Below are 16,219 nucleotides of genomic sequence, written 5' to 3' on the forward strand. Positions count from 1 at the left end.
TGTCTGTCTGTCTGTCTGTCTGTCTGTCTGCCTGCCTGCTGTCTGCCTGTCTGTCTGTCTGCCTGTCTCCTGTCTGCCTGTCTGTCTGTCTGTCTGCCTGTCTTTATGTAGAGTAACTGTGGAGATCAGTGATTTCAATCCTTTTAAAACTGAGTTTCCTTTTCTGTATCTCTACACGTTCTTTTTTCTTTCTGCTGGTATAAACTGACAGTGACCGTCCAGCAGGTGTGTGTTGTGTGTGTGTGTGTGTTTAGTCTCTGAGCTCCTCACTGACTGATGTTTGTGTTGGAATGTGGGCAGAGCGAGGATTAGCGGGGTAATCCTCGACCAGAACCAGGTTAATCCTGCACCTCGTCCCTCACAGCCCTGGACACTGAGCTGTTGAGACAGAACGCAGGGCTCAGGCTCGGTGCCGCTTTCTCAGGTAAAGAGAAAGAAAAACAGACGGAAGAAGGCGGAGAGAGAAGGATAAATGATACCAAGGATACCAACTAATCTGTTTATAGAGAGAAGTGACCTTATGAAGGATCAGCCAGAGCAGAAACAAGACTTGGTAAAAACCTGTGTATGTGTGTGTGGCTGGGTGTTAACTCACCACAACATCAGTTTTCACTTCAGCTTCCAGCAGAACTCTGCAAACACCTGACACCTGAGTGAAGCAGGTTCAGTTCACACAAAATTTCTGATGTAAAAAGTCCAACAGCCTCCACCCACACAGACTGAGTAACAGTGTCCTCTGTTTTAACGACCTCTCACCTCTGCTCAGTGTCTGGAGTTCGGCGAGGGCTCGGTGACGGGGGACATGTGCGAGGACCTGTGCGTGCACGGGCCTGGTCGAGTACAAGCGCTGCCTCTACTACGAGAACGGGAAGAAGGTGATCGAGGCGCGCTGGAGAGGAAACCCCATCATCCTCAAGTCCAAACTGGAGAACTTCTCCTCCTACGAGCCGCTGGGAATACTGGACTACCAGGTGACGCCTTTTACTTTTTATCCAAATCAGAGTAAACAGTACAGAAGTATTTACAGTAATCTGTGGTCAACAGGACACAGCAGAGGAGCTCTCTCCTGTCGATGTGGTTTTCTACGCCACTCTGGAAGTAAGTCAGATCAGCACATAGCAAAATCACACCTGTTCTGTGTATCAGAGTTTACAGCGGCAGATTCATTTCCCTCTGATCTCAGGTACGAAACTCTCTGGGGCTGGCTGAGGAGAACGAGGACGAGGAAGGAGGAGGAGGAGGAGGAGGAGGAAGTAACAGCTCTCTGGCCAAACTTTGGGGAAAGAAACTGAAAAACAGAGACAAAGGTTACTCCAGAGCAGAGCTGGCCTCCCTCTGGTCCCTGCTGCAGCAGGAGGAGTACACCTTCCTCAGGTACGACAAGAGTCAGACAGGGAATAACTACTCCTGAAATATCCTGAAATCCTGAGGAGTACATTTACAGAAATGAAAATATATTGGCTCATTAAAATGTGGATATTTTGGCCTTGAGATACAAACTTGAGGGTGTCATCAAAATAATTAGGATTCATCCTCTGGAGACCTTGAATATTAACAGCCATAGAACCATTTTCCCTGCATCTCCTTCCAAAAATGTAACCTGAAGTCTTATCCTCAAGTTTTTGTGGATCAGAGAGGATGAGAGTAAAGGTTTGTCTTCAGGTGGAGGGCACAGATGCTCAGACACCATGAGGCTGGAGGCCAAACCTCCACAGAGTGGTGAGGCGAGCTGAGCTGTGCTGCTGCTGGAGGCTGCAGACAGAGCTGCACTGACAAATGGAGTCCAGGAACAAGGCATATACACAAAGACATATATTTATTTGTTCCTACCTCTGTTCTCCAGAGTCCTGCAGGATCTCAGTACCCACGTGGCCAAGGTGTTGGGCTCCTGCGGTCATTTCTACGCCGTGGAGTACCTGTCTGCGGGACACGCCTGGGACCAGAACATCTTCTCCCTGGAGGAGGTGGCTGTCTCGGGGTTGCAGGGTCAGGACCGAGACGGAGCCCGCGGGAGGTGGACCACCAGGGAGATGGTGCACCGCATCGCGCTGAGCTTCCTGGACATGGTGTGGCACTTTGACAACGACTTCACCCACAAGCTGCACCTGTGCGACATCAAACCGGAGAACTTCGCCATCAGAAAGGACCTGACGGTGAGTTTTCATCTACATCTCCACAGCTCACAATGAAAAGCACCAAGTGAGCCTGAGTGGCCTTAATGCTTCCTGAGAATCTAATGAACATAAAGAGGATAAAAGCAAAGAGCAGAGAGCGCTGGCAGAGAAGAGATAAAAGGCTTTTTTAAAAAGCTATCAGAGAGAGTAGAGATGAAAATCACAGAGTGGACGGTGGAATACGTGAGGTTTTTCTTGAAGAGATGTTTTGTCAGCTGAAAGTAGAAGATGTGACCCTGCTGCTGGGAGGGAGAAGGTCACTCTGCATCTGCTGCCAACACACACACACACACACACACATCTTTGTTTACCTTTCAAAACAACCTAAGTATTGTTAGTAGCTTTGCAGTTCAGGAAGAACCCTTCACCTTAAACTTCTGTTTTTTAACCTTATTTTCCACGTTAGAGTCCGTCCTCTAAAGTTCTTGTTTTGTCTCTGACAGACTCAGATTGTTCTTCTCAGAGTCTGACAACATGATGAGAGGATTCCTACAGAGACAGAGCTTTTTATCAAAGAGGAAGATCCTTTAGTTTAACCAGAAACATCTCTATATATCTCTACCAGACTCCATAGAGAAAAACAGGGATTTAACCAGGAGCTGCTGGAATACCACTGCCTCCATCTGTTAGTGTGTCTGTGTTACTGTGAGACTTTCAGTGGTGGAAGAAGTAATCAGATACTTTACTGGAGTAAAAGTACCACACAGTAACACAGACAGTTATTGTATCTAACTCCTAATCTCCAGCCGATGACACCGTCACTCTGCTTCTTCAGATGATGAAGAAATGTTTGTTGTTAATCTTTAATCTTTGTGGTTGGGACTGAGAACAAAGCAGCTGGTGTAGGTTTTGAAAGGACTTCACTACAACTGGATGTTTGTTTAAAAAGACTGAAGAGCTGGTGATTAAAACAGTTTCCTCTGAGGTGCAGCCAAACATTGTTATCAGAAAGCCACTATTAATCACTTTGTAATCAAACTTCTAAAACTGATTCATTCATCCTTTATTATTCATCTGCAAAATGAAAACAAAAAGTTGAAGCTTAATTTAGCTCTTAAAATAAATCTAAGGAGCCTGACAAATAAAAATGGCCGTGCATTCTTCTGTGTTTTCCTTCAGTTAAATAAGTGTTGATGCATCGTGGGCAGAGCAGCACTGAGAAAGTAAAGCAAAGGTCTTTTCCCATCGTTATCAGATGGTTTCAGGGTTTATGCAGCAGACTGAGCCATGCTCTCATTAATCCAACACTTTGTGTGTCAGGTCTGTGCTGGGCTCCGGCCAACGACAACAATCACAACTGAAACTATTTTATCTTTCACACGTCTGGATGATGATTACTGGGAAAAAAGCTGTTAATAGAAAAGAAAAGACAAATAAATCCAGGTCCAGATGTGGCTCATTACTGATCTGGTAGTATGAGCAGGATTAGTGTTTTTCCAATAAAAGTGCTGACGGGGAACAGATTTAACAACTCACTGTTTATAACGCCAACACTGTAAATGTTGCATATAAAACAAGAACTCCCAGAATGTTTACCATGAAAACAGAGGGAGGTTCTTCTGCAGCAGCTTCTGCACAGCGCTCATGTTTATTTCATGCAGGTATTTTATAGACACATTAAACAGGAGGATTAGACTTAAAGGCTTCTCGTCCTCTCTAAAAGTAAAAATCAGGAACAACAGCTTCCACTGCAGTTGTAATGAATCATTGTATTTTAGATTTATAAGCACAGGTTTGGTGATATTCTGTATTTTTCTCCTTGTTAACAAACCTACTAACAGGTACTGTGTGTATCACAGCCTCACATCAGAGAGTATTAATCCGCCACTGAAAATAGTCCCAAACAAATGTTATTTCTTTCTATTATTTGCTTGATGAAAAACTAGAGTGAGCAGCTCATTTTTTAAAGAAATGAAACCAGCTAATGCTCAAGTCCAGGACTCAACTTTGACTCTTCAGTCTTTTGTGATTTGGACTCAAACATCTTCCGACAGGGAAATTAGAAAGTGTTGGTTTGAGTCCGAGATGGAGACACGCAGTGTAAGAAAACACAGCAGCAGAGACACAACAGAGACAAAAATGAGCCTGAGGCTGAGGTCTCACCTGTTGGCAGGTTGGCTTCAGGTCCCAGTAAACCACATTCGATTCACTTCAACAGCAGCCACTAAAAACAAGACACACATTTTAAATACACATATGTTACTGTTGGCTCTGCTTACACCTGATATCAAAGCCTGGACTCTTAAAGTCTTGTCTTCTTAATTCTTGCTGCCAGTTTGGCAGCGTTGTGCTCATAAACTCCCCATCACTCAGCTGAACTGATAAAACTTACTGGATGTCTGACAAAACACCTTAAACTCTACACTTCAGTGGGTAATTTCATTCCGACTTGATGCTCTGGAAAAACGTCTGATTTATAAGGATACTAACACTGAGTGTAGCTCAGTGGAGTGTGGACTGTGCCACCTGAATATTTATACACATTTTCAGTAATTAGAATTAATGGAGCATGTGTTTCCCGCAGGTTGTAGCCATCGATGTGGACATGGCGTTCTTCGAGCCGAAGATGAGGGACATCCTGGACCAGAACTGCAGCAGTGATGACGACTGTAACTTCTTCGACTGTTCGTCCAGGTGTAACCTCAACAAACGCAGGTGCAGCCCCCGACGCAGGAACAGCAACCTGCAGGTAAGACAGAGACACACAGATTTAACTTTCCAACAGAATTAAAGTGGTGAAATGAGCTCACTAAAAATAATGCATCATGGACTATTACCTGTAAATGGTAATTTTACTTAATGCAGTTTTGTTCAAAGTCACACTCCAACATAAAGTTTTATTTTATCTTTCACTCTTCTGTATTTTATTTGTTGTTTTAGTCTTTCATTGTGAACACTGCAAACAAAAACAAAAGAACAAAAAAAACCTAAACAAGAGAAAAGCGATAAAACTGGAGAAATATTATTTTAAATGTTTTTTTTCTTATGATCTTGGAAAGAGGAATTTTCCTGTTCTGTTGGCAAATAATTTTACTTATTTTAAATGATGTTTTTTTCTTGTTTCTTGGTGGAGTTTTTTGCAGCGGCTTTATAATTCTGGTAATTCTAGTTTAAAGCATTTAAAATGGTCTGTTTTTTAAATCTGTTTTTGTATGGCACTTTGAGATTTGCTTTATAAATAAAATGAATTATTATTATTATTAAACTACTCAGAATATTAGTGATAAAATGTCAAGTTATATTATTATTATAACAGGTTATAATATCTTATAAGATAATTAAGGACCAAAAAGCTTGACACAGGTGAAAAGCTCTGACATAAAACAAAAAACAAAACAAGCAGATATTTCCTGGATTTCTTACTTATTTTGCTTTTTGCAGTGAAGCACTGTGACATTCGCTCAAGAAATTTGAACATGTTATTTTTCTGGCTAAGAACAAAACTCCCTGTGTGATGTTCTGTTTCTGTAATTTCTTTAAATCCAGAATATCTGAAATATATGTTCAACTTTTAAAACATGCATTTGTTTAATATGGAAACTGGAGTTTAGTGGCCAAAGAGAAGTCAAGAGAGATGTCACACCTGGTGTGCTATTGTTTTATTTCATTATTTACAGCTGAGTTTGATTAAATTAGAAGGTGATGTTCGATGAAATAAAACATAATAATAATAATGAAACATCACTGATTAACATGTAAACCACTTTGAGATGAAATCAGAAGCTGCAAAATTCTAACTTGGATCACTTTAGAAAGATTTTCTCTCCTCGTGTTTTCCCTCAGCTCCTGTAACTGTAATCCACTGCATCAGTAATTAGTCTGTGTCATATTTAAAGCTTCTCTGACCTCTGATCGCTGCTTTTCTCTGAACGTTCGTTCCTTGTAAACTGAGGCCTCGACACACTCCCTCCGCCGTAGCCCGTCTCGCTCCTAATAAGGCGGTTGATAAATTATAGGCTTGTCTGTTTCTCCTCAGTAATCCATCTTTCTCAACATTTAATTATACGTGTGTGTGCAGCAAAGCGACGACTGGAATGATAATTACTGATCGGAGGAGAGGAGGCTGAACCCGCTGACACGTTGTGGCTTTAACTCTGTTTTTATTGGAAACCTGCAGATTTTTCAAATATATTTCAATTCATTTATTTATTTCACATTCTTTAAAAGTTTCTGTACATGTGTTTTTCTGCAGGTTTAAACATCCAGAGGAAAAAGAGAGAGATAAATGTAATCTTTTTTTTTCTCTCTAAACCAACAGAAGGCTGTAAAAATGTCAGTGAGTCAAACAGGACGTTAATTTTATTACTTTAATACTAAGGTCATAAAATAAAAGAGTAAGTTCAGCTTATAATGATTTTTATGTTTGTTATTTATTCTTTTTGACCTCAGTATATGTCACCATTCACTAACCAATAAAACATAATATCATCATTTAACAGCACAAATTAAAAAGTATAAAAACCTCATTTTAATTAGTAAAAAATTCTTTAACTCTAAATAAATGTGAATAATTTTTATTGATCTCCTGTGACACATTCATTTAGCTGAAATGAACTGTTAACTTTATGTAGTGCAGGTCATTTTAATTCTTTAATTATTAAAGAAGTGTTTTGTCTAATTTAATTTTTCATCAGGACAAATCTTACTGAAATATTTTTAAATATACAACTCATTGATCTTTGTGGGAAAAAGTCAAATGTGACTGTTTGATTGCAAATTACATTTTTTTTTTTGCATCAGAAAATGTTTAAATAAAATTATTATTATTACAATAATGAAAGTAACTGTAATAACATAAAGTACATTTTGCTGTTATCATTTTCCAGTGTTACATTATATTATTACAGCTGTTAAATGCACAGGGTGATTTTATTTTTGTTACAGCACTAGGATTAATACAATTATTAACATTAATATACCATTAATAATACTATATTCATTATTGGCTGAATCAGTGTCATTTTAAAACAAATATAATGAATCACTATATTATTATTATTATTATTATTATCATTATTATTACCACTTGCCGTTTTGCATCGGCCCGTCAGACTCGAAGGAAATGTCTGGGACACAGAAGCTGAGCCGGACATCGTCCGCCGTCATCGCCATGACAACACCGGGACAGACTCTCATCACCCTGCCGGCTCCTGTATCACATGTCATATGACACCAGATACCTGCATTCATCAGAGGAGAATGTGTAAATATGAGACGGAGGGAAAATAGTTTTGTGTGGGTGATGACTGGATGGGATGCAAAAAAAAAAAAAGTGGTACAGGAGGAGAAGATGTAATCGATAAAAATGAAAGAAAAGAAGATGAAGAAACAAAGAAAAAGAAAATAAGGATGAAAGGATGAACTGAGAAAATGCAGATGAGGAGAAAAAGAGCAACAACAAAAAAAAAGAAAAAGGAGGAAAAAGTCAAAATCAAGAACAGAAGAAAAGGTTAAAAAGAAGAGAATAAAACCAGAACAAAATAAAAAAAAGACAGAAAACCAGAGAAGAAGATGAGAAGAAAACAGTAAAAGGAGAAGATGGAAAAAAATGAACAAAAGATCAGAAGAACAAAGGGGAAGAAAAGAGAAGAGGAGACGAGTGAAGACGGGACCAGACAGAGGAGACAGGAGGACAGGAGGTGTTGATGACACGGTGATGACACGCTGGCCTCCTATTGGTCCATCTGAGGCTCCACAGGTGTCTCCTGAGCACGACCTCTGATGACCCTCCACCTGTCAATCATCTCCTCAGAGAAAGGAGGCATTGTCTTTGTGTGTGTGTGTGTTGTACTGACTGATGTGTGTGTGTTTGATAATGAAAAGCGAGGTGTCATCTGCATAATGGAGATAAAAACAGATCCTCTTCAATCACTCATCAGTTTCTCTTCTCTTCTTTCCTCTTGTTCTATTTTCTTTGTCTCCTTTTATTTCATCTCCTTCCTCCATCTATCATTTCCTTTCCTGTCGTCTCTCCACTCCATCTGTTCTTTCCTTTTCCTCCTTTTGTCTTCTTTCCTTCCTTTCTTTTCATCCACTCTCTCCTCCATTTATTCATCTTCTCACCGTCATTCCTCTTCTTCGTACTTTCATTTCTCTCCTCTTTTCCCTTCCCATCATCTCTTCTTTCTCCTTCTCTCTCCTCCTTCATCACCTCCTTTTCTTTCTTCTCCCCTCACTCTCCTGTTTTCATTCATCTCTTCTTCCCTCTATCCACTTCTTTCATCTCCTCTCAACTGCTTTTTACTTTCACTCCTCTTTCCACCTTTGACTTTGCATCTTCATCCTTTATTTTTTTCTTTCTTCTCACAACTCTATCTTCTCCTTACCTATCCACTCTTCCCCTCTTTCTTCTTCTTCATTTGCTCCTTTTCTTTTCCCTCTCCTCTTCAGGTGATTTGTGAGAAGATTTTCAGGCCGTGGTTTTCTCCAACTCTGCTCGGGGCCAAAGCAGGACTCCCTCTGCAGGTACCAGGCTTTTAGAATATTTTTGTTTCTCTGTTTAATTATTTGCATCATTTGGTTCATTACAGTTTCTTCATGGATCTGTGTGTTGCAGGTGGAGCTGCAGCGAGTGGTGCAGGAGTGTTCAGAAGCAGATGGAGGTGTGGAGGAAACAGAGGAGGACGGAGGAGGAGGAGGCAGAAGAGACATCCATCAGCGTCTCCTCAAGATCCTGACCCGCCTCCTCCACGAGGGAGGGGCTTCAGGTGAAGGAGGAGGGGCGTGGGAGGAGAAAGACCACGTCCACACTGCACTGAACTTCTGAGGAGCTGAAAGGAAAGCTAAAGGACCTGCAGAGGGAGAAACATACCAGTGCACTCTCTACTCTTAATACAGGAATAAAGACACTGACACTCTATTTCTCCTGATTTGGGACATTTGGTTCCAATGAAAGGAAGAACTGAAGTGGTCCTGACCTCTGACCTCACCTTTGGGGTGAACTGTGAGCCAGACCTTCTCACCCAGCAGGTGATCTGAGGTCTGGACCTCACTAATACTCTTAGGTCTGAGTGGGAATAAACCCCCCCCCCCCCCCCCCAGGAAAAGTCAACAGACTGTTGGACATACACCAGGGAACAATTTACTAAATGTTGTGTCCCAGTGTCGACTATCTGTGGAGAGACCTGCACATCAGGACTGGAAACTGAGACAAACTCAGCAATGCCTTAAGTGTCTTCTCATCAGAGGGATATATTATGGATCCTGTGTACATGGATCCTCTCTGATTTTTTCTTCCTTTACTAAACCAGTTAGTCTCAGTGAGATTTAAAAACTCTCTCTCGTTTGAAGAGAGACTGTAGTAAGAAAACGTCTGTGTACATAAAGTATAAACGCTGTAAAAGGCTCTATGTAGGAAGTGAAAATGTATTAATGATGTAAAACTTTGGTTTCATAGCTACAGTAAGGACTAATGGAGTCCATGGTCATGTGTCAGGCTTTTAAGTTTGACAGTAAACTGGTGAGTTTAGTGGTTTTCACCCATTATTTAGTCATTTTAGACCGATCTGATAACTGATGTTGTCGGACTGAAGCTGCTAAATTTAACTGTTTTCATTCCCATGCTTTCAGTGGCTTTAAAGGTCTAGTTCAACATTTAGATTTAGATGACAACTGGATATAAAGCACGCTCTTATAGCTCAGAGACTGCGTCTATAACAAGCAAACCAAGCAAAATTTTAATTTGGCTGCCGTCGCCTTCAAAGTCAACAATACATCACTCCCTTAATCCCTGATTGCACCTCATATGAAGACTGGAAACAGTTAGCCTGGCTCTGTCAACACGTAACATACCAAACACATTATATCTTATCGTTCATTTCCCCAACTGCCGTTCTTAATTTATTAGTTTTTGTGTTTACGTCTGCAGTTGGACTGGATCTCACGGGTTCTGTGACATCGCTGAGTCATCTTGATTTTAACGTGCTGTAGCTGCGACTAAATGGCCTCAGCAGGGCCAGGCTTCTGTAAACTGACAAACCAAATGTAGTAAGGTTTGTTTTCATACGTACGGTTCAGCTGAATAATAAAATCTATCATGTTTAGAGTTTTGTGTGTGTTTGTTCGTACATCATCATGCTAGTAAATGTTAGCAGCAGTGCGACAGTTTGTCTGCTCTATGTTTAACATTTATTACACATCAGCGCAGCTGTGGACAGACCATGTGACCTTGGTGTTAATACAGTCAAACCACTTTCTTGCTCAGTCTCTGATAAGAATCAGACAATTTCCTCTTGTCTCACCTTCAGCATGAAAAGCAGTTGTGGTCTTGCATGTCGACACAGTCCAGTGGAGACAGGTTTGTGCATTAGAGATGATAATGAAGAGGATAAGTGTCCTTTTCGTCCAGCACTGGTCACTTTTAGGCGACGCAGGAGAAAGCTCTCATCTCGCTGAGACAATGAAATGAATGAAAACTGTGCAGCAGTGAGGTATTACATTCAAGCAACTCACAACCAACATGATATTTAGTTTACACCTGCACCCAGCCTTCAAATTCCAGAGAAACCCCCAAAATAAATGTGCGAGCTGGCGGACGTGTGGTATGTTTGGTTATTCAATATGAAACACAAGGACTCTGACATTGTCCAGATATTTTATAAAGAATTTACAGTGTGCGATCGCTGGTTTGTTCAGCTGCAGCACTCTGACGGTTTCTTCTTAATGTAAAGTCTCTCATATATAAACAGTCCTCTGTGTCTGTCTCTGCAGGATCAGGTTCCTGATCTGCTCCAGCTGCTTCTCAAAACAGCAGCTGGTAGTTTAGTTTTCTTAACGTGCTGCGAGTGAGTGAGCCTCAAACTAAAACACATCATCATTACTGAGGTTAGACAAATCAAACACCCCTCGTCTGTTCTCCTCCTGTGTGTTTAATGCCTCCACTGATGACTGTGCATATTTTACTGGATGGTCTCACCAGGAATAAAGAAATGATTGCAAAGTTTAAAGTTTGACAGACATAAATATCAGGAGACCAACTCAGCTCAAGACTGTAATATTTCAACACAGGGAAGAACCCAGCAGGATTTCAGCTCTGTGGTTTTCCCTCCATCAGCAGCGATATGCATCTATATTACCTCCTCCTCCTCCTCCTCCTCCTCCTCCTCCTCCTCCTCCTCCTCCTGCTGCTGCGAGCTCCAGGCAGATTGAGTTTCTGTGTTTTTGCAGAAGAAGAGAGATGAAGAAGCAGCAGGAGACTGGAGGTAGACACCACATGTCAGAGACAGCGTCCATTCAACTCAAGAATCCAAAATATAAACTAAAGCTTCTATTTATAAAATACAGATATGAGAACAATTTCAATGTGAGTCTGTTTTTGAAGCTTGAAAATCTTAACATCCGCTTATTTTAAAATTGTAGTACAGAGATGCAAAGAAGGAAGATACGATAGTTCCATAAGTATTTAAGAATGTTTCCATCCTCTGTTTTTTTAATGTGCCTACAAAAACTCTGCATGATTACAATTACAATATCTTAACTTACCATCATTTGGAGGTTTTCCTAGGCAAATCCAACGGGGGAGGAGACCCCAGGGTCGACCCAGAACACCTCAGAGTCCCTCAGGAGGAGCTGGGAAACCAGAGGGACATCTGGAAAGCTCTACTTATTCTGTTGCCATGTACCCAGCCCTCGATGAGCAGAGGAGACCTGTGAACTCAGAGCTTTCAGAAAATTTTCATTTGCATAAAAAACCTGAGGGGAAATGCAGATTTCTTTTTTTTGTTTTTTGCTTTGACTGGAGCTCTTTTAATAACTTCATCATGTTGTGTCCTCTTCCTCTGCAGCTCTTATTCACACAGCAGGAGAGGAGGGAAACAGGACGTCACTCAGGTTTTATTTGAATGATTTTCAGTCATTGTACTCACCAAAGTTTATATCTGAGATGTGTGAATATGGAAAGACACTGAAAAGACGTCTGACAGGTCGAGCAGTCAGATCATCAGACAACCAGCAGGTTCAACAACATCTGGAAAAGAAAACAAACACGGCAGAGTTGGCGATCTTTTTAGCTCGGAATTCCCTCTTTGTGTGACGAGGACTTAGACCTCAGCTCTGCATGGAAACACAGCTCACACCCGAAAGAGCGATTTCACACTAAAAAGACTATAAAATTGGAAGATACTGACTTTATTTATGCAGCTCAGACTGCTGAACCACTGGTGCAGAAATGTGCATGAGGTCCTGATGTGTCCCTGATGTGCATTCATTTGAGTTTCTTGGACGTGTAAGAAAGAAACAGAGACAGAACAAGAGACAAACTGGTGTCACCACAGTCAGTTTTATGGAAGAGATTTACGTGGAAATCTTCCAGAGCTCTTCTGGCACTGTGTTGAGTTCAGCCTGGCATCGTTCCACTGTTTTCATTTCCAAAACAACACACACTGCAAAAAAAAGAAGAAGAAAAAATATTCTGATTGAAAAGTGAACACTGGGGAGATTTTACTGGAGAGCAGAACAGAGAAAGGCGAGTCTCTGTTGAAGATATTTAACCCTTCATCAGATCTTTTTCCTCTCTGGTTTCTTGAGATAGAAAACACCCCTGACCTGCCAGGATGATGATCTCGAGCACTGCATTTTACTGAGAAAACCTCAGACCGTATTTCTGGTTATTTGAGTTTAACAGCTTTCCAACAGTTACCTCACACTATTTTTCCAGAGCTCCACTTCCTTGTTTCAATAAAGAGGAAAAGCAGAAGCAGATGATCCCATTAGTATCATTTTCATCAAATTTAACTTCATGAAGCAGCTCTGTTTGAGGAGGGATTTTCAGACGTGGGTCAGTTTTGTCTAACGAGGCGTTCAGACCAGGAATATCTGGTTTGGTGTTTGCATGTTACAGGTTCCATCTAGGATCCAGTTTCCAGTTTCAGAAAGTTTCCCTGGCGACAATCACTTTATCCAGATTGCAGCTTTGATTTTATCCACAAATCAACCATGGAGCCACATGCTGCTGCCACCCCGGGGTTTGTTTTTAATTTGCACGCCAATAGAACTTTTCCAGACTCTTGTGTGCTAAAGGACGGCTTTAGACCGGACATTTCTTACAGTGCAGAAGCAGAGACAGCTCCGAGCACTTTAACAGGAACAGTGTTGTTAAACTGATGTCACAGATCATCAGCTGTTTGAGACTCTTTCATCTTCCAAAGAAAACACTGAGGTTAAACATGTTGCTCAGCACACTGTCAGAGTATTTAACATCAGCAGTAAGAGACAGACACACCTGCTGATCAGCATGTTCTGATTCAGTCTGTACTCAACATTTATACAGGCAATAAGTACAGATGGAATTAAATTATGGAGCAAAATGAGCAGATTATTTGTGGCAGTATTGTCATTAAAATCTCTGATATCTAGTCTGTGAGATTTCCCCTCTTTCCAGTCCGAACTTGCACCCCTTCATGCAGGAGGTAGACAAGTTCAGTCACAGTTGGAATCCATCATGTTTGCCAGAAGAAATTCAATATATTTCAGGTTACTTAACTCCACTTTAGGATGAGATCATTAGAGATTTATGATGTTGGTTGACGTCTGATAAATGAAAGAAGTGCAGTGTTTATTGTACAATGGTGGAGACAAATGACCTGGGTTTGTTGGTAACTGCAGGGTTCATTCAGCCTCTGTGTTGAATCGAAATAGCACAATTTTATAAAATAAAATAATTTTTTTTTTTCGTTTCAATCTATTACTGTAGGAAATTCACTCGTTTTACATCCAGTAACTGGAGCCACAGATGGGATCTGACTGCTGTGGAAACAAAAAAAAACCTTGAAGCGAGTTTGGCCTAAAAACAATCAGCAAAGTTTTCCTGGATTGGAAATCAGCAGAAGTCATCTGCATCTAATTTCATGATATCTAATGTTTCCAGCAGCCACTGGGAGAGCCAAGTGAAGCTGATCTTCATTATCCCTGCTAGAGAAACTCTGCTGGGAGTCACGCCCACTCTTCAATAAACATTAAATCACTTCAGTTTAGTTGCACAAGAGAGAAAAGTTAAAGTGGACAGACTGACAGCAGAGGAGGAAACACTGAGAGAATACACTGAGAGAGACAGATGTCTTAAACCTGGACAAATAATCCCAAACTGTCTGTGTGGACACATAACACTGGAACGTTTGGGTGAACTGACCCTTTAAGAGAATCTGTATCCCATTTAACAGAAAAGCTGTTTATTTGTCTTCAACTGAAAAACACTTTGACACTGGATTAGAGTTTGAATCTTTCAAGACAGGAGACACTGAGCGAGCAGGACATTTGACACTGAAAATAAATCAACTGTTCAGTGCTCGCTGTCTCTAATATATATCTTTAATTTGTTATTACTGATCAGCCGACACATAAACTGATATCAACAAGTCGTCAGAATCAAACAACAAGACATTCTGTTTGTCCATGTCAGTCAGCACATGATTACACTGCAGAAAAACACCGTCATTATTCAGTCAACACAAGAATAACTGGGTGGGATTTAGGGAAACATTGTGGTCTGGGTTGAAATAAACTGAAGTTAGGGGAACTCTGATCATCCTGTTGAGCTGTAACATGATTATAGTGATATACTGATTCCAGCCACTCTACATGAGGTGTTTGTGAGTTTGTGGGTTGATGACAGGGACAGGTGGTAGAAATATGACTCCAGGTCATTCTGACGTTGTCTTGTTGTAAATGTTCTTGGCTGATGAGGCCACAGCTCCACAGACATTCAGAGTTGGAGCTGTCTGACGTCCAGCTGCTCGATGGTCAGTAAATCTATCAAACTGCACATCTTCTACATCGAACTACTAGAGTCAGCACCTTGTACTTTCATGGCTCCAGTTAATTAGTATGTGAATTCTTGAGTTTGAGTGGTGAGATCAGGATGAGCGGACAACCTGAAAACAGCTGTGTGGAGGCAAAGTAAACGGAGGAATCTGTATCTGCTCATCGGATCAGTTTAAAACTTGGTGGGTGTATTGCTGTGGACCAAAAGAAGCACAGTGTCGACCGTGAAGTTTTTTGGATGAATGGCTTTTCTACACCTGGTAATTTACAGTGTGCACATGTTCTCGAGGACGATGCTGGATTAACTCAGACTGAGCAATCAGCTCCTACCACACACACACTTGAAGTAAAGAGTAATCGGCTGCTGAGTAATCAGTAAAGTAATGTGTGATGAACTCTGCTGATTACAGTAATAATCAGTGTAAAAGGTCGGGGAGCGTTCAGGGTCATTGGCTTGTCTGTTGGTTTGAAACTGGAAACAAACAGCAGCCTCCTGTGTTAACTGTCTGATGTCTTATTGATCCATCCATCCTCACTGCGCTGTGGTGGAAGTGTCCACTGACTGACACTGTCCTCACACCTCTGAGGACACACACTGACTCACACTGGAGCTTCACCATCTGATTTATTAAGTCGGTCCATCTGAAGTACAGCCACTCGCTCAGCTGCTCATTATCAAAGCTGACTGCTGCCAGAACGTTTAGTGCTCGTTTCTGCTGGTTTGTGTGTCTGTGAACAACCTTTACCTCCTCCACTTAAAGGTTCAGTTCACCCAAACTGTGAGTTCAGCCTCGCAGTCAGTACACCAGACGTGAACGGAATTTAATTTATGGTGCACAAGGCTTTAGGAGAGGACATTTAAATAATTCAACAGAAGCAGTGCCACTATCACTCTAAATAATGCACACAACACAATGTCATCTTGTGTCTTTGCTCCAGTGAAATCTTAGTGCAAAGTTTGTTGTTGTTTTAAAAGCCTGACTTTCTAATGAATCGATGGTGGAGTCCGGTGCACTCTGAGTTTGAGCCATGCCTCTCTGCTCCAGTTCAATTAAAGAACACGAGATAAGAGGTGTTAAAACGGCATATTGGTTCTGTTCTCTAAAAACTAATTTCACACTGTGTTAAGTCTGAACTGGGAGCAATAAACTCTGTGAGCTGTGATGAAGAGGAGAGAGAGAGGAGAGGGCAGAGAGACCGAGGGGTTATAACACACTGCATCCTGTTCTCTCCAGGATGAAATAAAACAAATAAAAAGAAAAAAGATGTTCACTTTGAGCAGAGGAGAG

The 16,219-nt window shown here is 41.1% G+C and overlaps 1 protein-coding gene across 1 annotated transcript; it reads left to right on the plus strand.

Moving 5' to 3' along the window:
- Positions 1-751: 751 nt before the first annotated feature.
- Positions 752-10,218, plus strand: dipk1c (divergent protein kinase domain 1C; the record flags this gene model as incomplete). Its single annotated transcript, XM_018663356.2, is given in 8 exon segments — positions 752-823; positions 825-971; positions 1,045-1,098; positions 1,184-1,374; positions 1,844-2,153; positions 4,699-4,863; positions 8,565-8,639; positions 8,731-10,218. Coding segments are annotated over 8 exon segments (1,224 nt in total), but the record flags the coding sequence as incomplete, so codon positions are not given.
- Between the last annotated feature and the right edge of the window lie 6,001 nt (positions 10,219-16,219).

The sequence above is a fragment of the Lates calcarifer genome, unplaced genomic scaffold (genome assembly GCF_001640805.2).
Source record: "Lates calcarifer isolate ASB-BC8 unplaced genomic scaffold, TLL_Latcal_v3 _unitig_5616_quiver_586, whole genome shotgun sequence".
In the NCBI taxonomy this organism is placed as follows: domain Eukaryota; kingdom Metazoa; phylum Chordata; class Actinopteri; family Centropomidae; genus Lates; species Lates calcarifer.